General features: G+C 36.8%; 1 protein-coding gene across 4 annotated transcripts in view; it reads left to right on the forward strand.

Moving 5' to 3' along the window:
* LOC139938988 (neuronal acetylcholine receptor subunit alpha-10-like) overlaps nt 1-21625 on the forward strand; it is a 32306-nt gene that overhangs the window by 1321 nt on the left and 9360 nt on the right. For 3 of the 4 annotated variants that reach the window (XM_071934686.1, XM_071934685.1, XM_071934687.1), the window contains exons 3-4: nt 18606-18665; nt 20356-20501. In XM_071934686.1, coding sequence (XP_071790787.1) covers nt 18606-18665; nt 20356-20501 — 206 coding nt within the window. The remainder of the gene's footprint in view (nt 1-18605; nt 18666-20355; nt 20502-21625) is intronic. The other variant, XM_071934688.1, reaches the window with a different exon arrangement.

Here is a 21625-nt window from a genome sequence, read left to right on the forward strand (position 1 = left end):
ATCATTTTACTGAAAAACTTGGTTGAAGGTGATTTACACTTGTTGTGATGGTGAATTAATTGTTATGTGTGTGCCTATTTTTTTTTATTTTTTTTTTATATCTGACCTCACAATAATGACCACTTAAAGGCGAAATAAAGAGTAGGTACAGTCATGCGTTAAAGATGAAAAAACTGTTAAGTGTTATGCACATTTCCTGTAAAATGTAGGGATATATTAATTTTTACTCGAAATTATTCAACGAAGGTGAGAAGTTGAACTTTTCATAGTTCACATTCTGTAGTCGGTATATTAGATTTGGTTACATTAAACTTACTTCACACTACATTGACAAAAAGTAAGTGAATAATAATTATTTTTACGAATCTACAATTCATAGTATCATACGAACGCACAGTTTGTTGTGATTCGTTAGTTTATAGTAGATTCATATACGAATCGGTAACTAAGTATATTAAATTGTAAAATATCTATGACCACCTACACATTATAACCTTTACAATTAAAATTGTTTATGTTTGAATGAGGGAAAATTTGATTCAATATTGTAAGGATTATATATTTTTTTGGTAAGATGTTGGACAAATTATTGACAAAATAGGAAGACCACTCCCATCAGAGCTACATAGCTCGGTTGGTTACATCAACAACATGTCTTAAAACTTACAAAGTCCGTTTTCCGGATATATTTGCAATAATTATGTAAGCCTTAAAGGTTACGTCCTGCTCGTAACTTTCATTTCACGGTTTTAAATATTTCGAAGACTGTATAATCTGTTGAATTTCGTTTCTGAATTGAGTTTAAAATACAGAGTTTTATAGAAAATAGTTTTGTTAAAAACTACAGTTTTGTTTATATATAAAATACATGCAGAGTAACCTTTTATAATATGCTTATCGAATATTTTTTCAGCGCCACCATTATCGTGAATATATATATAGGCCTATAGTTAATTTTTGTTTCCATATAAATAACAAACAAAAACCTTTTACAGTATGCGCCTAACATAAGCTTTTTTTTTCAGCGCCACCAGTATATGTGTAAATATTCATGTTAAATGACTCTAGACTCTAAACGACACAAAAGTAACACATCCATTAATTTTATAGTGACGTGCAAGGCATTTCAGTTGAGCTAAAAACTCAATTTACATGCAGAATACATCTCCCCTTAGAACCCTAAACTTGATGACAAATCATTCCTGACATCTTAGGGCCGAGCCAACTGCATAAAATCATAAACGTTCCTTCAGTTTGCTGGAGCAAAAAGTTGCATTTATACGAATGTGCTAAGCAGAATTAAAGACACTGGACACTATTGGTAATATTGTCAAAGACTAGTCTTCTCACTTGGTGTGTCTCAATATACACATAAAATAACAAACCTGTGAAAATTTGAGCTCAATATTTCAATATTGGTCGTTGAAGTTGCGAGATAATAATGAAAGAAAAAAACAACCTTATCACACGAAGTTGTGTGCGTTTAGATGGTTGATTTCGAGACCTCAAATTCTAAACTTGAGGTCTCGAAATCAAATTCATGGAACATTACTTCTTTCTCGATAACTACATTACTTCAGAGGGAGCCGTTTCTCACAATGTTTTATACTTATCAACCTCTCCCCATTACTCGTTACCAAGTGAGGTTTTATGCTAATAGTTATTTTGAGTAATTACCAATTATAGTGTCCACTGCCTTTAATATTGCGCAGCAGCAAAAACTATACAATCCATATTACTAAGCAAAAGAAAATGCTCATAGGGAATGTATAATACGATTAATAGTCACTCTTAAAAATTAATGATGTAAAAAACCTTTGGTTAAGAAGCATGGCTTAAAGCAGCCTTTGTTAGTATGAAGCATGTTAAGAAAAAAATCACTTGGAAGACATGTGGTTACGTAAAAAGATATTAGTTGTTATGGCCAAAAACTGTATTAAGAGGGAGCGCTTTCTTAGAATGTGGATTCCTTAGGGATTATACTTTCCGTTATATAAGATGAAACCAATCGAACGGCTCAAAAACCCAAACGCACACTTTGGCTTGAAATTATCCCCAGATGTTAGGCATTGAAAGCACACAAACTTGAGAATAGTCTGATCATTGCTCTATGGTCTGATGAGGATCTATTATCAAACAACATAATTTAAAGACAGTGGACACTATTGGTAATTGTCAAAGACCAGTCTTCTCACTTGGTGTATCTCAACATATGCATAAAATAACAAACCTGTGAAAATTTGAGCTCAATCGGTTGTAGAAGTTGCGAGATAATAATGGCAGAAAAAAAACACTTGTCACACGAAGTTGTGATCTTTCTGATGCTTGATTTCGAGACCTCAAGTTCTAAACTCGAGGTCTTGAAATCAAATTCGTGGAAAATTACTTCTTTCTCGAAAACTACTTCACTTCAGAGGGAGTTGTTTCTCACAATGTTTTATACTATCAACCTCTCCCCATTACTGGTAATAAAGAAAGGTTTTGTGATGATAATTATTTTGAGTAATTACCAATAGTGTCCACTGCCTTTAAGCTGTGGTTCTTGCAATAATAATAACAGAACTATCACACTAGATGTTGGGTACGGTATAAATGTGACACCCAGACCAAACATTTCAGTCATATATAGTGTCCACAATAACTCAAAATTGCCAATTTGCTAGACATCAAACAAAAGCCCTAAACCAAACTTTAAATTTTGTTTTTAACAAGCTGTGCTATCTTAAAGTCTACTCCATACATTTCAGCCATTAAATTTCAAGTTAAACTTAAACCTGATAGTATAAAACATTGTGAGACACGGCTCCCTCTGAAGTAGCGTAGATTTGGAGACGATAGTTCCTACTCAAATAAACGACTTCAGGTCTGAAGCCTTTTAGTATGCATTTGAAAGCACTCAAAAGTGAACAATTGAGCCAATTTTTGTATACAGGTTTGTCATTTTATGCAAATTATGGTACGCCAAGTGAGAATACCGTTCTTTGACAATTACCAAAAGTGTCAAGTGCCTTTATTAATAAAGTCACCTGGAAATAGAATTTTTTTTCTTTCAAACATAAGAGTATATGCTTACGAACAATAAAACAATTTTTTTAGTAATTGTTTGTCACGATTTATATGTTTAAAAAATATATAAAGTTGTTTGGGGGCTGACTCCGCCTACCCCTTTTGTGACGTCAATCGAGGCAGACTTTGCCTGCTATGCGTATAGTAAACACACGTGCAAAGTACATGTACGTCCAAGTCGTGAGTTGGTACATTTCAAAAAGTGTTTTTCTGCATTCAGCAGCAATACACCTGGTCGGCATTGAAATTGTGTTTACTCTACGCATTACAGGCAAAGTCTGCCTCGATTGACGTCACGAACAGCGCCCTCTCGGGTCGGGGTCTACTCTTAAATTTGTAAATAACATAAGAACTGATTTTTTAAAACCTTAGTTAACTGTTTATTCACATTCCACTCATCAAAACACATATATTAGTGACAAAAGCTTTATTTTGAAAAAATACCACTTCCAGGTGACTTTAAGCTTTCTTCTTCGCCTTCTTTGCTGCTCATGATGTTTTTTGTGTTCTTTATTGCATTTTCTTTATCTATAGACACAAATTATTATTTTTTATGAAAATCAAGTCTACAATAATTAAGCATTGACTTCGTTGCCAAACAACTCGTAATCACAGTCTGCGCTGCATACAAATTTTTAAATAAAAACTATTATGAAATGTAAAAAAAAAAATCCAAAGTACCAACATAGGAAATGAAATTTCATATTCATCATTGTTAGTGGTAAAAGCTTTCTTAATTGATAAAAGTCCTTCATTAATTAATATATTTTTGTCTCATTATCGTTTTTGTGAAGCGAGCGTGCATGACTACCATGACCACAAATTGGATAAATTAATTCCTCGGCAGACTGTATGGGGTTTGTGAGTGTGGTGACACACGTAATCACATTGTGGAAATTTTGAGACTGTATATTCATTCCCCAAACAATTGTTGATGAAATTGCCGAGTTTCTTCGAACGTGGCGTCCCCAAGGAGCTCTTCTGGTAATCTTGAAGACACACGCCACATTTCACACTTAAAGGCACTGGACACTGTTGCATGTAATAACTAATTACTCAACATAATTGTTAGCATAAAAACTTACTTGGTAACGAGCACTGGAGAGCTAATGTATAAAACATTGTGAGAAACGGCTTCCTCTTCAGTAACGTAGTTTTTGAGAAAGAGGTGAACTTTTACTCAAATGATAAGAGACTCCAGGCCTGCACCATTTTCAATAGGCATATGAAACTACACATTTTTTTCAACAAGGGTGTACTTTTTTTCATTTTTCTCTCGTCACTTCGATGACCAGTTGAAGTCAAGAGTACACCATTCGACGTAATAAGGGTGGGGTTTTTTTCAAAGGACAAGTTTTAAGCAGCTCTTTCTTTTAACCTACAGAAATATATTTCTGTCCTCTTTCGTATAGGGTAAACCCTGAATACTTTTTGTCCAAGCTACAATCCCGGCCATATCTCGTTGGGCCCCCCTGCCCCCTTTCAATGTTGGTTCCAATTGCCGATTGTGTTCTGAGTTACAGTTCCAATTGCCGATTGTGTTCTGAGTTACAGTCAACATTGAGCGGGGGGCGGGGGGCGGGGGGCGGGGGGCAGGGGACAAATATTTTGAATGTGAATGGGAAGTGCACAGGGTATAGTTGTATACAACGTTAGGAAAGGGTGGCCCAAGCATTTTGGCCGGTGTGGTAGATTGACAGTTTATCCTTGTCTCATTAAAGGCACATAATGATACACTGGGCCCAATTTCATAGAGTTGCTGAAGCAGAAAATACTGCTTAACAATTGTCTGCTAAGCAGAAATGACCAGAATACCAGTCACAAAATGTGACATGGTATTTTGGCTGGTGGCCTCATTCTGGTAGCATAATTTTGTTGTGCTTAGCTACTTTTTGTGCTTTAGCAGCTTTATGAAGTTGGCCCCTGTTCGCTGACAGATCTGTAATACACGTCAAACTAACCCACGCCAAATGCCTTACACGTGCCGTGCTTGCAAAGATCTACCACCTGCAGTTTTATTGGAAATTTTTGTGAACATTTGCTCTATCGTTCATAGCTTCCACGCGTGTACTATTGAATTGTGTACACATCACAATGTGTGATTAGCGAAAATGTCAAGCGACTGTCAAACCATTATACAAATATAGTGGGAATAATTCTGAATGTAAAATGAACCATCTGTATGCAAGATATACATTTTCCAAAAAAATTGTTTTCGTGTTATTGGAGCATAAAAGTATTTGTGCAGATTGTCCAATACAATTTAATGACTTTAAACACTCGTGTTCTTTACCTTCAACCAATACTTTCTCGTGTAATATATTAATATGATAATATTATAATAATGGGGTCTCTATCCGGTATCCGCCACAAAAAGGCGCCAATGGCGCTCGCTCAGGATACTAAAATAAACAGTTCAAAAGAAAGGAACAGACAAAGTTTGTAGAGAGTTGCTGGTCATTGTTTAACTGCAAAGAGGTGGGTTTTGAGGACAGCAAAAAGGGATCATTCATGTAGATTGCTCAATAAAACTTAATGGTTTTAAAAACACTTGTTCTATACAGTCAACTAATACTTATTCATGTTTAGTAGAGCACAAAAGTATAACTAATTTTGCAGGTTGGTAAATTAAACTTAATGATTTTGAAACTATTGTTCTATGCAGTCAACAAAAATCATTCTCGTGTTATATTGGAGCATACAAACATGCAGATTGCTCAATGAAACTTAATTATTTTAAAAACTCTTGTTCTATACATCAACAAAATCATTTTCGTTCTACCTGGAGCAAAAAAGTATAATACAGACTGCTCAATAAAACGTCTTTGTTTTAAAAACTCTTGTTCATAGATTCAAAACAGTCATTCTCGTGTTATCGGAGCTTAAAAGTATAATTTATGTAGATTGTTCAATAAAACATAATGATTTTTAAAACCCTTTTTCTCGAAAAACCAATTAAAATTGTATTGGGATTTTAACTGACCGTGCATAATGTTGGAGATATAGTCTAGTAATGATCTCTCTGTGTGGTGTGATGGCCCTGGAATGAACTTGTAGTTAACTAACGCGACGTTTCGATCAGTATGCTCTGATTGTCTTCAAAAGAACATTAGGGCATTATAGCATATTGATCGAAACGTCGACTAAGCACACTCAGGATTTTTTCTGAAAAATTTCAAGAGGATTTTCGTGTAGATACATGGTGTTCTCTCTATATCACTAATTAAAACTTCTGTTGATTTGTTGTCCGGGGAAAGATAAACAAAATATAAAAATTACAAATATTTTAGATTATTTTTTTTTATAACACCTGTTGCAATTATTGTCCCACCAAAATATGCATTTGATCCCTATTCTATAAATTTCCATAATGTCTTTATACAAACAAATTCATTGATCAATTCAACAGTTTTCTCCTTTGACCATCCCATTATTAGGAGGCTTGTGTTTTGATAAAAATTGACAAACGGGTCAAAAGACTTTTTGTGCAAATTTAATTTATTAGTCAGTCACTGTCAGACGTCAAACTCTATCTACGTAGAAGCTTTGACTGCAACTCTCTGTTGACAAACACACTACAACAAAAATGCACTTAAAAAGCCCTCCTCTTAAAGGCACTGGGCACAAGTAATTACTCGAAATAATTTTTAGCATAAAAACTGGCTTGGTATAAACGAGCAACCTGTTGATAGTATAACATTGTGAAAATTGGCTTCCTATAAAGTAACATAGTTTTTTGAGAAAGGGGTAATTTCTCACTCAAATAATAAAAGACTTCAGTTCGAGCATTTTATTTTTGCATCTAAACGCACACAAAGTAATGCAGCAGACTTCAGTTCGAGCATTTTATTTTTGCATCTAAACGCACACAAAGTAATGCAGCAAGGGTGTTTGTTTGTATGATTCTCTTGCAAATTCGATGACAAATTGCGCCAACATTTTCACAGGTTTGTATGTTTTGCATCATTGGGATACAACAAGTGAGAATACTGGTCTTTGACAATATTACCAAACGTTTCCAGTGCCTTTAAACCTGGTTATATCTTATTACAGAATAGGCATTGCGGAGGGGGGGGGGGGGTGGGGGGGGGGCTGGGACAGGATAGCCCTACTCACCCCAAGCCCCAGATAGTATTGAACCTCCCAGACAGGTCATTTACCAATGTCGATAAGCTTGTTTGTAACCAACCCAGTCTGTGAAGGTTTATAATTAAATCATAATAGCTCAGCCATATTAATTGGAAAGGAAACTCGCACGCGATCAGAATGTTAATGTGTTGAATGTTTGTGGGGTGCTGTCAGAATTTTGCCAAACTGACGTTCATGCTGTCATTAAAGGTAAAGTTAACCTGTCTTTTTTAAAACGTATTGTTTTAAAGGCAGTGGACACTATTGGTTATTACTCAAAATAATTATTACCATGAAACTTTTCTTGGTAACAGGTAATGGGGAGAGGTTGATAGTATAAAACATTGTGAGAAACGGCTCCCTCTGAAGAAATGTAGTTCCGAGAAAGAAGTAATTTTCCACGTATTTGATTTCGGGACCTTATATTTAGAATTTGAGGTCTCGAAATCAAGCATCTGAAAGCACACAACTTCGTGTGACAAGGGTGTTTTTTTCTTTCATTAGTATCTCGCAACTTCGACGACCGATTGAGCCAATTTACCATTAGTGTCCACTGTCTTTAATCCTACATAAATGTAGATGTTTTGCAGTAACACTTAAATGCACGAATTTAGTTTCAAAAGGTGGTGGCAAGGGGAAGGCACCGAGAATCCAGAACGAAAATGTCCAAGCAGGAAGAATAATCCCTAAGGATTACACAAACTGAGAGGCGTTACTACAGTAACGCTTCTCAGATTCAAATTAGATTTTTTACATAACCACATTACTTCTAAGTGAAATGTTTCTCAAACTGGTCTATTACTTTCAAAAGCTGCTGTAGGCTTTGAACCAAGTTTGTTTGTTGCCGTTAAGATTAAGAGTGAGACCAAACGTATAGGCATACCTTCGCTTTAAACCTGTAATGGGCGCTCAAATTCGGGTTGGATTGGCAACTAGAATTTCTAATTAATCTACGATCACAAGATTAAGTTTTGTTTTACCAAATTGCAGGCCTGTATGCTTCGTTTTTTAAAGGGCAAGGGGACCAAGGCATTTTCTCCTAGGTAAAGGGTACCCTATGTTGGGGATTGTTAATTTCTACCGTGGCATTTTACGGGCACCAGGGCCACCAGGGGCAACGGAGGCAATCGCCGTCGTTGCCTCCGTGAAGTATTAGGCATGAAATAGCGTGTATTATAATATGCAATGAGTCTGTGTAATTGCTTTATATAGGATTTCAGGCAATGCATGGTGAAGTATCAATGTATATTTTGTCTGCGGTTATTTAGAGAACTTGTCTTGGTGTCTAGTTGATATTATCAAGAGAGTCGAGTACATAGAATTTGAAAGGAAGATTTGATTTCAGTGAAAATATAATTAGTCTTCGCTCGAGAGGTTTTCTCTGTTTCGAAACGTACAAGTCATGCTCAGTCTATTGTGAGATTACTATATTGACGTCTGCTGTGACTAGTTTATAGTGCCAGCGAGCCATTAAGTCATTTGAACATAATACCGTTTTATTAACAATTCTCAAAATCACAAAACAAAAGGACGCCAATAAATCACTACCGCTTGAACCGTTTTCTGACTGTAGTGCTATCACTTTACGAGAAATACTCTCTACAATTTCCCTGATGTATTTCAGACGTGTGGCTTACCAACTAGAATAGAAACTAAAAAGCATTGGATGATGTCAAACACCAACCACAAGTAATGAATTAAGATATCAAAACACAGAAGAGCATGTATCGTGAACTTTTATAAGAAAGTGATCTTTGTCGCCTTGTTTTCTTTAAAAAGAGTTGATGCCGAAGACACGCATGTGATCTTTGTCTTGTTGTTCCGTTTTAGAGTCGCGGTCTAATTCAAGGAATTGCACTCTTATAAACTATAGAATCTTATAGGGGTCAAGGTCAAGTCACATCACCTTTAACTGGGTTACAAGAAAGATATAACTGGTTTACGGGAGGGACTAGTTTGCGAGAAAGATTTAATTTGTTTGAGAAAGATTTGGCTTGTTTACGAAAAAGATGTCCCTGGTTCACGAGAAGATTTTTCTAATTATTACGAAATGGCTGGTTTACGACAAAGATGTGACTAGTTTACGAATACAGATTTTATCTGTTTTTTACGGAAAATATATTACTAGTTTTCGAGAAATGGAATTGTTATCGTTTTGAAGTGTTTAAGCACCTTCAAAATTTGCATGTGATATAGGAAATTAATGTCAATATAAATTACCAGCTGTTAATTTATTCTACTATACAAGCCGGATCACATGTCAAGTTTTTTTCTCATTACCCTGTAACCCTTCAAACGTACCGTATATCTAATTTGAACTGTCACAACTTATTACAAAAAGTAAGCCATTCCTAAGGTTGCCATATCAACGGATAAGCAATCAGCTTTGTGCATCCCCTACATGCGGAAATTTCCCCTTTGTGTCTCTTATCGTTACCTTATTGGAAACTGCAGCATGCTATTGACTGTGGGTCTAGGTCTTAATCAGACTGCTAATAGGAAACAGCATTGACCCATTTTTTTTCTCTAATTGATTGATCAGTCAAAACCAGGGATCCATGGCTGGGCCATCTGAATATTCCCCCTGTATAAACAGTATTAATAATGCAAACAAATTGAATCCTTTTTGTTTGCCTTGGTAAGCGTATAGCCATGACCGTTTTTTGTTCAAACCTTTCAGTCTATAAGGTAAATGAATTATACTTTTTTTTTGTGGGGGGGGGGGGGTGGAATGCAATGTTTTTAACAAACAGAGGCCATCTTATTAGAGCGTAGATTATATAAATCCATAAATTTGATTCAGATCCTCGACACGATCTTTCGTTTGCACATAGTCCTCTTCCCAACCTTGTTAGTATAAGTTGACATTCAAGACGAGTGTTACGGTTGAAGGGTGGACTCTTAATGTTCTTGTTTCTTAATTTTCTTTGGCAAAAGGGAAGTATCATAATTTAAACGCCGAAAGTGGTTGGAATGAGAAATGATTTGTCATTCATTTGTCACATTAGTACAAATTGTAGCGGTTTTTTTATCTGTCTTTAGCTTTTTTAGAGAGCCACTTTATGATTCATGGCCCCCAGGGTTGGATGTGTCTTATTATTTTTGTTATTAATTATCTAACCCGACGCGGAATTTGGCAAAGTGGTATTTTGGGTACGTAGTTGAAGTCATGGTGGGAAAGTAGAAGATCGGGCGTTGAATAAACGTTTTAAATTAATTATTCACAAAACAAAATATGCAAATTATCGTTACTAAAGATTTGCATAAAGTGAATAATTACTCTAAACGTTTACTTAACGCTCGATTTCTGCACACCATGACTCCAACTACGTACCCAAAATACCCCTTCGCCAAATTTTTCTTCTGGTGACATCTTAATATAAATCTTTGGATAAAAGGATCTCAATAAGGTACATCCAGCCCCGGGGGCCACGAAGAACAACGTGGCTCTCTAAACAATACAAAGATAGGTGAAGGAAATTCTAGATGCAATATTCGTTTATTGATTGATTGATAAGTGTATGAATAATAATCTCTCTTGAGCGTACAGTTCCCCAAACTGTCGGGATTTTTTATTATAACTTGTTAAAAATGACCTTTGAAAATCGTGAAGATCTTGACTCTTCACAAACAGTATTCCATATCAATTAAATCAGTCGAACTTACTTAGTTCATGTTTACATAGAAAAGAGTTAAATATCTTTACTGATTTTAAGTAGAATTTACAAAATAACTATAGTTCAAACTTTGCATCGGGGATATTCATTTTGTTCTCATTCATGTATACCAATGTGTGTGAGCACTGTAAGCTCAGAATTTTTCCAAGTTTTGTGAAATAATTACAGGCATATTAATCGGACTCGAACCCAAGACCTCTGCAATTCTAGAGTAGTATCATACCAACTAAAGGATGTTCGTAAACAACAATTGCAAATTTTGTAAACCTGTGTAAAAAACATTTGTGTGTACGCAAATGCACGAATTTTCGCCCATGCCCGTTCCAATTTAAAAGTATTGCTTTAAACTTGAGTCAAGTACCAAAAGACCAAAGAAATATTCAGTCTGAGATACTACTAGTTTGGTTTGCTAAATTCCTGAAGACGAGCGTAGCATGGTCGAAACGTCAATTATATACCAAAGTCCAACGAAATATTCCATCTGAGATACTGCTATTTTGGACTTTTGGTAAATTCCTGAAGACGAGCAAAGCATGTTCGAAACGTCGATACCAATTATATACCAAAAGTCCAACGAAATGTTCCATCTGAGATACTGCTATTTTGGACTTTTGGTAAATTCTTGTAGACGAGCAAATCATGGTCGAAACGTCGATACCAATTATATACCAAAAGTCCAACGAAATGTTCCATTTGAGATACTGCTTTTTGGACTTTTGGTAAATTCTTGAAGACGAGCAAATCATGGTCGAAACGTCGATACCAATTATATACCAAAAGTCCAAAGAAATGTTCCATCTGAGATACTGCTATTTTGGACTTTTGGTAAATTCTTGAAGACGAGCAAATCATGGTCGAAACGTCGATACCAATTATATACCAAAAGTCCAAAGAAATTTTTCCATCTGAGATGCTGCTATTTTGGTTTGCTAAATTCCCAAAGACGAACAAAGCATGTTCGAAACGTCGATACACCAAACGACCAAATAAAATGTTTCATCTGAGACTATTTTGGTTTGCTAAATTCCCGAAGACGAACAAAGCATGTTCGAAACGTCGATACAAATTATATACCAAAAATCCAAAGAAAATGTTTCATCTGAGATACTACTATTTTGGTTTGCTAAATTCCTGAAGACGAGCAAGGCATGTTCGAAACGTCGATACCAAAATAACGACTCTTTATACAGGGCTATCATTCACCCAAAGAGATTTTAATACGGTACCTGCAAGTTTACCATAGTAATAAGGTAAAAGGACTTTCATAAAAGTACACGTAACTCCAATAAAATCGATGTCCTCTGTAAATAATATGACCTCGACCGTGGTCTGAGGCAAAAATTGACAGAAGAATTGTTTGTTGATCGTAAAATAAATCTAGAGGATCAACCATTTTTTATATTCTTGTTCATAAAAAGAGTTCAGAGAGGGATAGGCCTGTAGGCTGGGAGGTAAATGTAGTTTGAGGATGTAATTCTATGCGAATTCAGTCGACCATTAAAAATGAATATTGCAGCTGACAATTTTCTGCATGGCTTAATGGTGGATTCTCCAAACCCTGTATGACTGAGGTAAATGTCCTCTAGTAAAAGACATAATGTGTTTGCACATTGTGAGACCTGTGGTACCAAGATTGATGTCATGTCTCAAGCCAATATTAAATGCTCTGCACTTTTCACTTCTAAACTCATCACAATCAGCTTTTAGACAGACCTGGAGGGTCTAAGCTGACAAATTTATATTAAAAAGCACTTGATGGGGTTTAGAGGAAGTATTCCAGCTTCAGGTGCGCAGCGGCATCACCAGACATGATAGTCTGTGAGGTGGACAAGGGGGGAAAGCTTAGAATTCAAGGAGGTACTAATTTGACTACGTTTAAACCTTTAGAACTTTTTACAAAAAAGTACAAGTTGACGGGTAATGTTAAGGGAAAGAAACTGTCATTGAATGATGATTTGGGCGAGTAACACGTGTTAAAAAAGCAAGCTAGTTTCTTAGGCACAATTCTGACTAATTAGCAGCTCTATGAAATTGGCCATTGGTCGTAAGGGGAACATAGTTGCTTGGATGTGGATGCAATGGTTTGGGGCTAACTTCAATTTCGTAAAATGAAAAAATAATGAAGGTGGAAATGTGGCGGTTCTAGCAAGGGGTATAGAAAAGTCTGACATTATTTTGCTCCCTCCACACCCTCAGCAGGTGCTTATATTTTGTGAAATTGTTTAATTGAAATACATGTTTGGTATTGTCATGTGTTAAGTTACATATAAAGGGGCATTACACCACGCCTGACTTCATTTAATACCGGTAAAATTGTTATCGATAGAATGTAATTATTACCGTTCATAAATGATGCATTTGTGTGGATGATTTTTATTAACCATTTCCCATAGCTCCGTCTATGCGCAAATAATGTCTTTGTTCAATTTGCACACCCGACTTTTACTTGGTTTTATTCTTTATAAACGAGTCCTGAAAGATTATGCTGTAGGCCCTACTTGGAAATGAAAAAGAGTGACACCAACAACTACATTAAAGGGCAGTTAACTAACCAGTCTTAACATCAATGGCGACAAGTACTTTTGGTTATAGATGCCTTAGTAGCAACTTTCTATTCTGTGAAGCATTTTGAGAAACATTTTACTTCGAAGTAATGTGGTTATGGATTGGGTTATTTTTGTGTGGGTTATGAGTTATTATTATTATGTTTTGTTAATTTTATTTATAAACACTATTTTAATCAACTTCCCGAACATTTTGTCAAAATTGTTCAACCAAAATATAATGTTCACGGCCACTCTACCAGGTCTTCTTCCCTTTCACATTTCCTTAAGTTGAGAACCTCTGCCTTTAAACATAGCATTATGCACTCTGGGCCTCTCAACTGGTTCGAGGCAGACTCTATTCAGTTTTCAACGTAATCTTAAGTCATACCTTCTTCACAATGGACTTTCTTTTTTCCCTCTTTAACTTTGTTTTCATTTGCATTCTTAAATGAGTGTAGGACCTAACCAATGGAATGTTGTGTGTCTTTGTTGTCCAGGTCTTTGTTGGTCATGTGCTTCGTGCTTTGTCTGCTCAGTCTGTATTAACTCTATTGTATTTGTATTGGATCTTTTCTTTGTATGGGCACTCCCTAAAGCAAGCTGTGCTTACTTCATGGAGGAAGAAAATAGAAGGAGTCACATCACCCAGCCTCTTATCTCATAACCAATCAGCACCTCGATGCTTGGTTGTTGCCCCCGATTTCCTGCATTGTGTGTATCACTTTGCTAACAATGTATTTATATTGATTCAGGAATTGGGAATAAATGTTGTTGAAATGAACGGAACTTTGTTAAAAATCGATCAGTTTTAATGCTCCAAAATTTGAACCTGAGAAACGTTACTGATTCCTATCGGGGTTTATTTTTCCTCCGGAGTTTCGGCAAATAGCTACCTCAAAAATGCGACCCTTTGAATGAACTTTTACGAAGTTTATTGTATACATCCACCTTCATTGACTAATTCAATCGAACATTCCAAAGACCAAAGGTAGGGCCTATACCTTTAGAATGTGACTCACTGTTTAAAGGTAAAATTAGCCTAGAGGCAAGCCAATGCGGCTAAGTACATCATAAGAAGTGACTTAGAAACGTCTCAAGGATTCGTTGTGACGGGTTCTTTACGGGAGAAGATGAGCTGAGTGCAACTTGACAATGATCTATCACCGTAGGATGTTGTGGATGATAGGGCATCAGGTACAAGATGGATTTAATTTGATGAGCTGAGCCTTGGATATTTTGTAGTTCAGTAGCTGAGTCTGTCCAGATAGACTATTTGAAGCATATCCGTGATTTGATTTACATGACATAGGCGTTTGTCTTACTGACCTTAAACACTTGGCCCAATTTCACAGAGCTGCTGAAGCAGAAAATATTGCTTAACAACTGTCTGCTAAGCATAAATGAGCAAGATACCAGTAAAACATTACCCTGGTAAGCATACTTTTGTTATGCTTAGCTACTTTTTGTGCTTTATTAGCAGCTCTATGAAATTGGGCCCTGCTTTGAAACGGTATTTTCAAGGGAACAATGTTTGGAGGGAAAGGAACATACTTTCGAGGAACACAATAACTTGGGTTCACGCAACCTGTTTAAAAACCTAAATTCTGCGACAGTTTGACCCAATTCTTGGTCATCTTGACTCATTTCTTGGTCACCTTGACCGTGTCTTGGTCATTTGACACACATTCTGCGTCTTATTTACCACGATCTATACTACTGTTATTCAGCTTATAAATATGTAAGATTGGAAAATCTTTAAAAGGTTTTCGATCATTTACAATTTATGTATGTATTTTTCCTTTAACATATTCATATCTGAAAGGTTATGTATAGCGTGTGAATACCGCATACTGGTGTCCCGTTTGTCTGGGTAATTTAACAGCTCAGGGGATTTTGTTCAGGGCTACCGTCGAGGTTTTAATAACAGTAGACCTAGTTTCACAGATGGTAAAAAAATAATTGTGGGCCTGTTTGCACAAGGATTTCTTCAGTTGTTTGAAGAAGGTATCCATCTTTCATCGGGTGTTTTCTTGTGGATTCCCCCATCTGTGATTCACAGACTCGGGATTTATTCGAAATCGCATATCAAATTCTTTAGCTATTATTTTGGTTTGGGAAGCTAAATTGTAAAGCCTTTTCGGCCAACATTTGCCATGCAATGAGTGAGATACCAGCATAAACAACATATCGTCGTACCTTATTTATTTTAGAAGTTCATCCACATTCCAAATGACTAGTCGGCGTCAATTTGGTAGGGAGTAAAGGGGAAGGTCACAAAATAGGTTGGGTATTAGCCAGGTTTTTCGTTCCCTCGAATGAATGTTTTGTCCCCTCGAAATAATGTTTCGTTCCCTCAAAAAAAAACGTTCCTTTGAAACAATTCTCGTTGCCACTAAAGAAAGTTTCTTCCCCTCATGTTATTATTCCGTAGTATTAAAATGGCCTTGGTAACGTAGAAAAGAATTAGCCTTGAAACATTGCTGTTTGACATAACACTAGCAGTTTTGTGTTTTTCAATCCACTATTTTCTTTGTGGCTCAGAAGACCTTCTAATACTGAAGTTTATTTGTTTTAACGCCATAGAGTGGCAGATATATACTGGTCTATGTGAAACTACTACAAAACAAATGGGGTGCTACTGTTAAATAGACACAATTGGAATTGTCACACATACCAACAAAATATTAAAATGTGCACGGTGCTAAGAAAAACTAATTTATGCACAAAGAATCACATTTGTGTTATTTGAACTAGACCTTTGATGTTAGTTTTGAATCTCTGTTTGGTATCTTAATGAGACCAATCCAATGGTGTTAGTATTGCCCCCCCCCCCCGCTGCAGTGTACCAATGTTGTCCTTGTACCCTTTAATTCCTCAGACTGTCGAGATACACAAAACACGCCAGGGGTCGATCTCACAAAGAGTTAGGACTAGTTCTTAAGGACTATACTAGTCCTAACTTACTAGTCCTGTGAGATATTAAAAACTGAAGTCTACATGGTAGTCCTAAGTTAGGACGAGTCTCGTCCTTACTCGAGATAAGACTAGTCCTCCTTGTGAAATCCACCCCAGGGATTACATTAGCATTCGAACTCAAAACAAGTTTGGTATAGCGAGCAATCAGTTATGGACCTGAAACCAAGTCTAAGTTCAGGGAAGTCATTTAAGTTATATGGCATCGCTGTAAAACATACACAGTTGACTATGTCACTGATTTGTATCATACCAATTCACTGAGTCTACACCATTATGAGGTGAGACACGTTTGGCATGGTGGGAAATCGGTTATGAACCTGAAACCAAGTCTAGGTTAAGAAGTAACTTGAGTCATTAGGCACTGCTGTAAAGTTACACATAGGCCCTTTTCGAAACCACGGTTTCGGCTCCAAATTCGGCTCGGGCTAGATTGGCCCCGAGACTGTTTTGACATTTTGAGCGTGCTTTGTGTTTACGCGCTCGGGGCTTCAGACGGCCTGAAGCGAATCAAAAGCCGAAGGCGTGGTTTCGGAAAGGGCCGGCCATAGTGACTTATCCCTGATGTCACTGATTAGTTCACCTCCATGGTTCCATAACAATTATGCACTGACTCTACACCATTATGTGGTGAATCATTGTTATGAATCACCAAGAAGACATTGCTTTCTCAATAAGTGACACCATCATTTTTAGGATGATGTCATTTTAACTACAACGCGTATTATGTTACATAGTGTTCTTTAAGGGCACTGGACACGTTTGGTAAATTGTCAATGACAAGTTTCCTTACTTGGTGTATCCCAAAATATGCATCCAGCAAGAAACCTGTGAACGTTAAGGCTCAATTGGTCATCGAACTTGCAAGAAAATAATGAAACTTTGTGTGCTTTCAGATACCTAATAAAAGGCTTCAGACTTGAAGGCGTTTAATTATTTGTTTGAGAAATTACCTCTTTCTCTTAACTACGTTACTTCAGAGGGAGCCATTTCTCACAATGTTTTATACTATAAACTGCTCTCTATTGCTCGTTACAAAAATAAGTCAGTTTTTATGCTATAACAACTATTTTTACGTAATTACCAATAGTGTCCAGTGCTTTTCAGACTCGCTTCTTTCCATGTAAATTTTTACATGTGCGCTATGATCTTGATGTAATAGTGCTTTGTACAAATTGTGCTTGTTTTGTTATGTTCTTGTTTTATCAAGTTACACAATAGTGGGCATCTAAAATCACATTTTTATGGGCATCGTATTCCCTGCATGATCAATCACAATTATGACTATTTAAACGCTAAGTGCGAATCGGGACCAGACTATAATCCCCCCTCCTTATCTTTTGTAACACTATAATTGAAATTGGATTAAAGATTACGGTACCATCGCGGTGAAGATTCAATCAAGGTACATAGGATGGAAAGATGTTGGATTAGTACGCAATCTGTTTAGTTTCCTTTGTACCACCCTCTCTCTTGTGAATTTAGAGTCCTTGATTAAGCCAGGACGTATAGAAGTTCGTAAATTAATCATGACTGATCTGAATTTAATCAAAAACAGCCTTGAATTAGTTACAGATGAAGGGGGTACTTCAACAAATCATCATTAGCAAATATTACGTCCAAGGCCAACCTTTTCCATCATCCACAGTTATGATTTTGTGTAGGTTCACTTTTTTTTCTACGGATCTCTTTTTTTCTACGGATTTTTTTTCAAAGGCCTTTTCGAAGACACGGCGTCTGAACCAGATTCGGCTCAGACTAGCTTGGCCCCGCGGTTGTTTTACAATATTGCGCGTGCTTTGAATTCAGGGCTTCAGACTCAGACGAGAGAACGGAGCCTGAAGCCGATTCAAAAGCCGACTCCTGGAATTAAAAAAGCATCTCTAATTCTTGTAGATTGGTTGCCATCTTGGATTCACTGTTTACGGAGCTCTGGAATTGCCACATTATTATTAATTTTTTTTTAGATCCACGTAGATCCACACTACGCGTAGTAATGTAGAGTCAAAATACGGAGCACTAGAAGTACTATCTAGTTAATTTGTATTTTGTAAACACTGAATACTTTTCCAAAAAGTTGTAAAAGTATACATGGTTGCACCTGCAAGTTTGTAAACTTTAGATTTTCTTACTAGCACAAGGAACTGCATGCCGTTTTATCGTCTGCACTAATTACAAACAGAACCTTTTAGATGATGTGTGTTTCTTGTTTTAGTTGCAGTGACGGACACAGTGAAGGGCGGAACCCAAAATGGTGAAAAATTCACCAAAGATGGTAAACACTCACATCTGCACAAACGGCTGGCATAATTAAAATAACACCCTTTTTTCACTTCATTGTTTGCATGTGCGTTATGTATGTGGCAGTTGTTTAGGTAGTGGAGCTTGTCACTGTGATGTTTATATAGGATGCTTCTCACTTTATGCATTAATAACACCAAGCAAAAGCTCGTCTGTTCCTCAAAAGCTAACACATCTGATTTTCTTTAGCAGCTTTTTCCATTATTTTTTGTCATCGCCGTGCACTGGTTTCATTTACGATGAGTGTTAAACTTCAACATCAGGTCTAACTTGAATGTGGTATATTTGTACTAAATTAAACGAACTAAACTTTGCTTTAAAGGCCTGGACACCTTTGGTAATTGTCAAAGACCAGTCTTCTCACTTGATATATCCACACACATGCATAAAATAACAAACCTGTGGAAATTTGGACTCAATTGGTCATCGAAGTTTCAAGAAAATATATTGAAAAAAGAACACACTTGTTGCACAAGTTTGTGTGCTTTTTAGATGCCTATTATAAGGTTTCAGGCCTGAAATCTTTTGAGCGAGAAACTACCTCTTTCTCAAAAACTACGTTTACTTCAGCTCGCCAATGCTCGTTGGTTTTATACTACAGTTATTTCGAGTAGTTACCGAAAGTGTCCAGGGGTGGATTTCACAAAGGTAGTCCTAACTTAGGACTAGTCCTAGGCAATGCTAAGAGATAGGACCAGTCCTAAGTTAGGATGAGTTACTGGTCCTAACTTAGGACTGGTCCTATCTCTTAGCATTGCCTAGGACTAGTCCTAAGTTAGGACTACCTTTGTGAAATCCACCCCTGTGCCTTTATAGGCATGCTAATGCCTGAATAAACTCATGAACTTGTATTATGTGGTGAGATCGACTGAAGCCAAGAACATGCACCACTTTAAACACTTTTATGCATCACAAATCCATGTACCATTCAAGCATCTCCTCATTTGGGTTTAACAGCATCTGCATCATCAACTCATATGCGGCTGTGGCTCCGACTTGATCGCCATGGTAACATACGTGTAAGCTTATGTGGCTCATAGCAACACCCTTAGAAGCAACCACAGTCTAAGCCAACAAGTGTCACGTGATACTACACAGTCACAGCCAAGTACCTGCACTCCATGCACGGTGTAAAATTAAAACCAATACCCATGAACGCATGCACGGAATATGGTTGTAGCATGTTCTTTGACCTCTACACTCTATTCCGGGTCAGAGTTTACCAAGATCCGGGTCCAGTAGAGCCTTATCTATTTCTGGGTAGTATAACTCGGAATCCATGTCCAAATTACGCAGAAGGGGTTTATAGTTGCATTTACTGCTTTACGGGTCAACCTGGAAATGGTTCGGGCTCATGTGATCCGCAATCCGGGTCAACTCTGACTCAGCAGCCGATTTCACGAAACGCTAGGATTAATCTTATCTTGAGTTAGGTTACTCGTCCTAACTTAGGATGGTTTCAATGTTTCCTAATGTCTATGGATGCGGAACTTAACTCATCCTAAGTTATAAGATTAATCCTAAGTTAGGAAGAGTTTGGTGACATCAACGGCAGGAGTTTTTAGAGTGTATAACCATATCCAAAACTAAATTATTTAAAGGCTTGAATCTCTCAAACTTTTCAATCAATTTATATAAACCATTAACCATTATTTATCAAACAGGTGCGCTGCTCAGTAAACCAACAGCGTCTCATCTACTTGAGAGTTTGGTAGGAAATTATGGCCCAACCACGATACGGCCTGTATACAATGCCTCCCAGCCTACCAGGGTCGCCATTAGGATCTTTGTCACCCAAGTGATTGAACTGGTAAGAATTTTAGAAGTTAATGGGTTTTTTTCTCATTCCTGTTCTTAACATAGCTGCGTTTCTAAGACGTGTGCATTTCAATACAAATGATTATGGTTTACAAGTTTTCCCTATTTACTTTCACATGGAGTGCAAATAGTTTTTTGCCCCCTCTGAAACTTGAAACACCCCCCTCCCCCCTCTAGATTATGGAGTGGCGTAGTTTAAGGTATCAATGAATATGACCCATTAAAAACTGATTGTGGTTTTAAAATATCTTTCTGTGCTTAGTACATGAGTGCAACTAGTTTTGTCCCCTCTCTGAGACCGGAACGCCATCTCACCCCCTTAGAAATGTGGAGTGGCACAGTTTAGGATATCAGTCAATAAGACTCATTGAAAATTATTGTGGTTTCCTAATTGTCTTTAAGTGCTAAGTAGGCCTACATGACTGCAAATAGTTTTCTTCCTTTTCTAAAACGTACTCCCCTATTAGGTAAATGTTGAAAGGCAAAGTTTAGGATATCAATGAATATAACTCCTCCAGGTCATTGCACAATGGCTTAATTAGTCATTAGATGATTGATTGACACACACTCTGTCTGGGTTGAAAATCAATACAACTGTACCAATTAAAAAATCATAATAGACCTACCCGTAATTGTTACATCAAATTAATAAATGTGTCCGTACCTAAAAGGTTCCTTAATTGAACTCATTATGTCTGTACAATGTTTGCAATAACCAAGTTGTACTATTTAAAAAGGGATTTTCTTGTTGCCTCCCGAACAGCCTGTGCAAATTAAAGCCCCATAACATCTTTTTTTTTTTATCGATGCTTACTTTAAGTCAATGTGTCCGGTGCCTAAAAGATTCACTTATTGAGCTCATTCCAAAACATTGTCTAACAGCCAAAAGTCAATACTTAGATCCGAGGTGAATAACAACCATTCAGCTTTCAATTGTTAATTTGGTCGTATATAGAGAGTTCTCATGTATTACCGGAGCACTAATAGAAGTAGCCATTGTAATGCACTATGTCAATACATTAGTAAACTTCCGGAGCATGGTATGGAAATAGACCCTTCCCATGAAATATGTAAATTGCGTGCGCACTAACGTTTTGGTTGGCAAAATGAGGGAAC

This window comes from Asterias amurensis, chromosome 6 (genome assembly GCF_032118995.1).
Source record: "Asterias amurensis chromosome 6, ASM3211899v1".
In the NCBI taxonomy this organism is placed as follows: domain Eukaryota; kingdom Metazoa; phylum Echinodermata; class Asteroidea; order Forcipulatida; family Asteriidae; genus Asterias; species Asterias amurensis.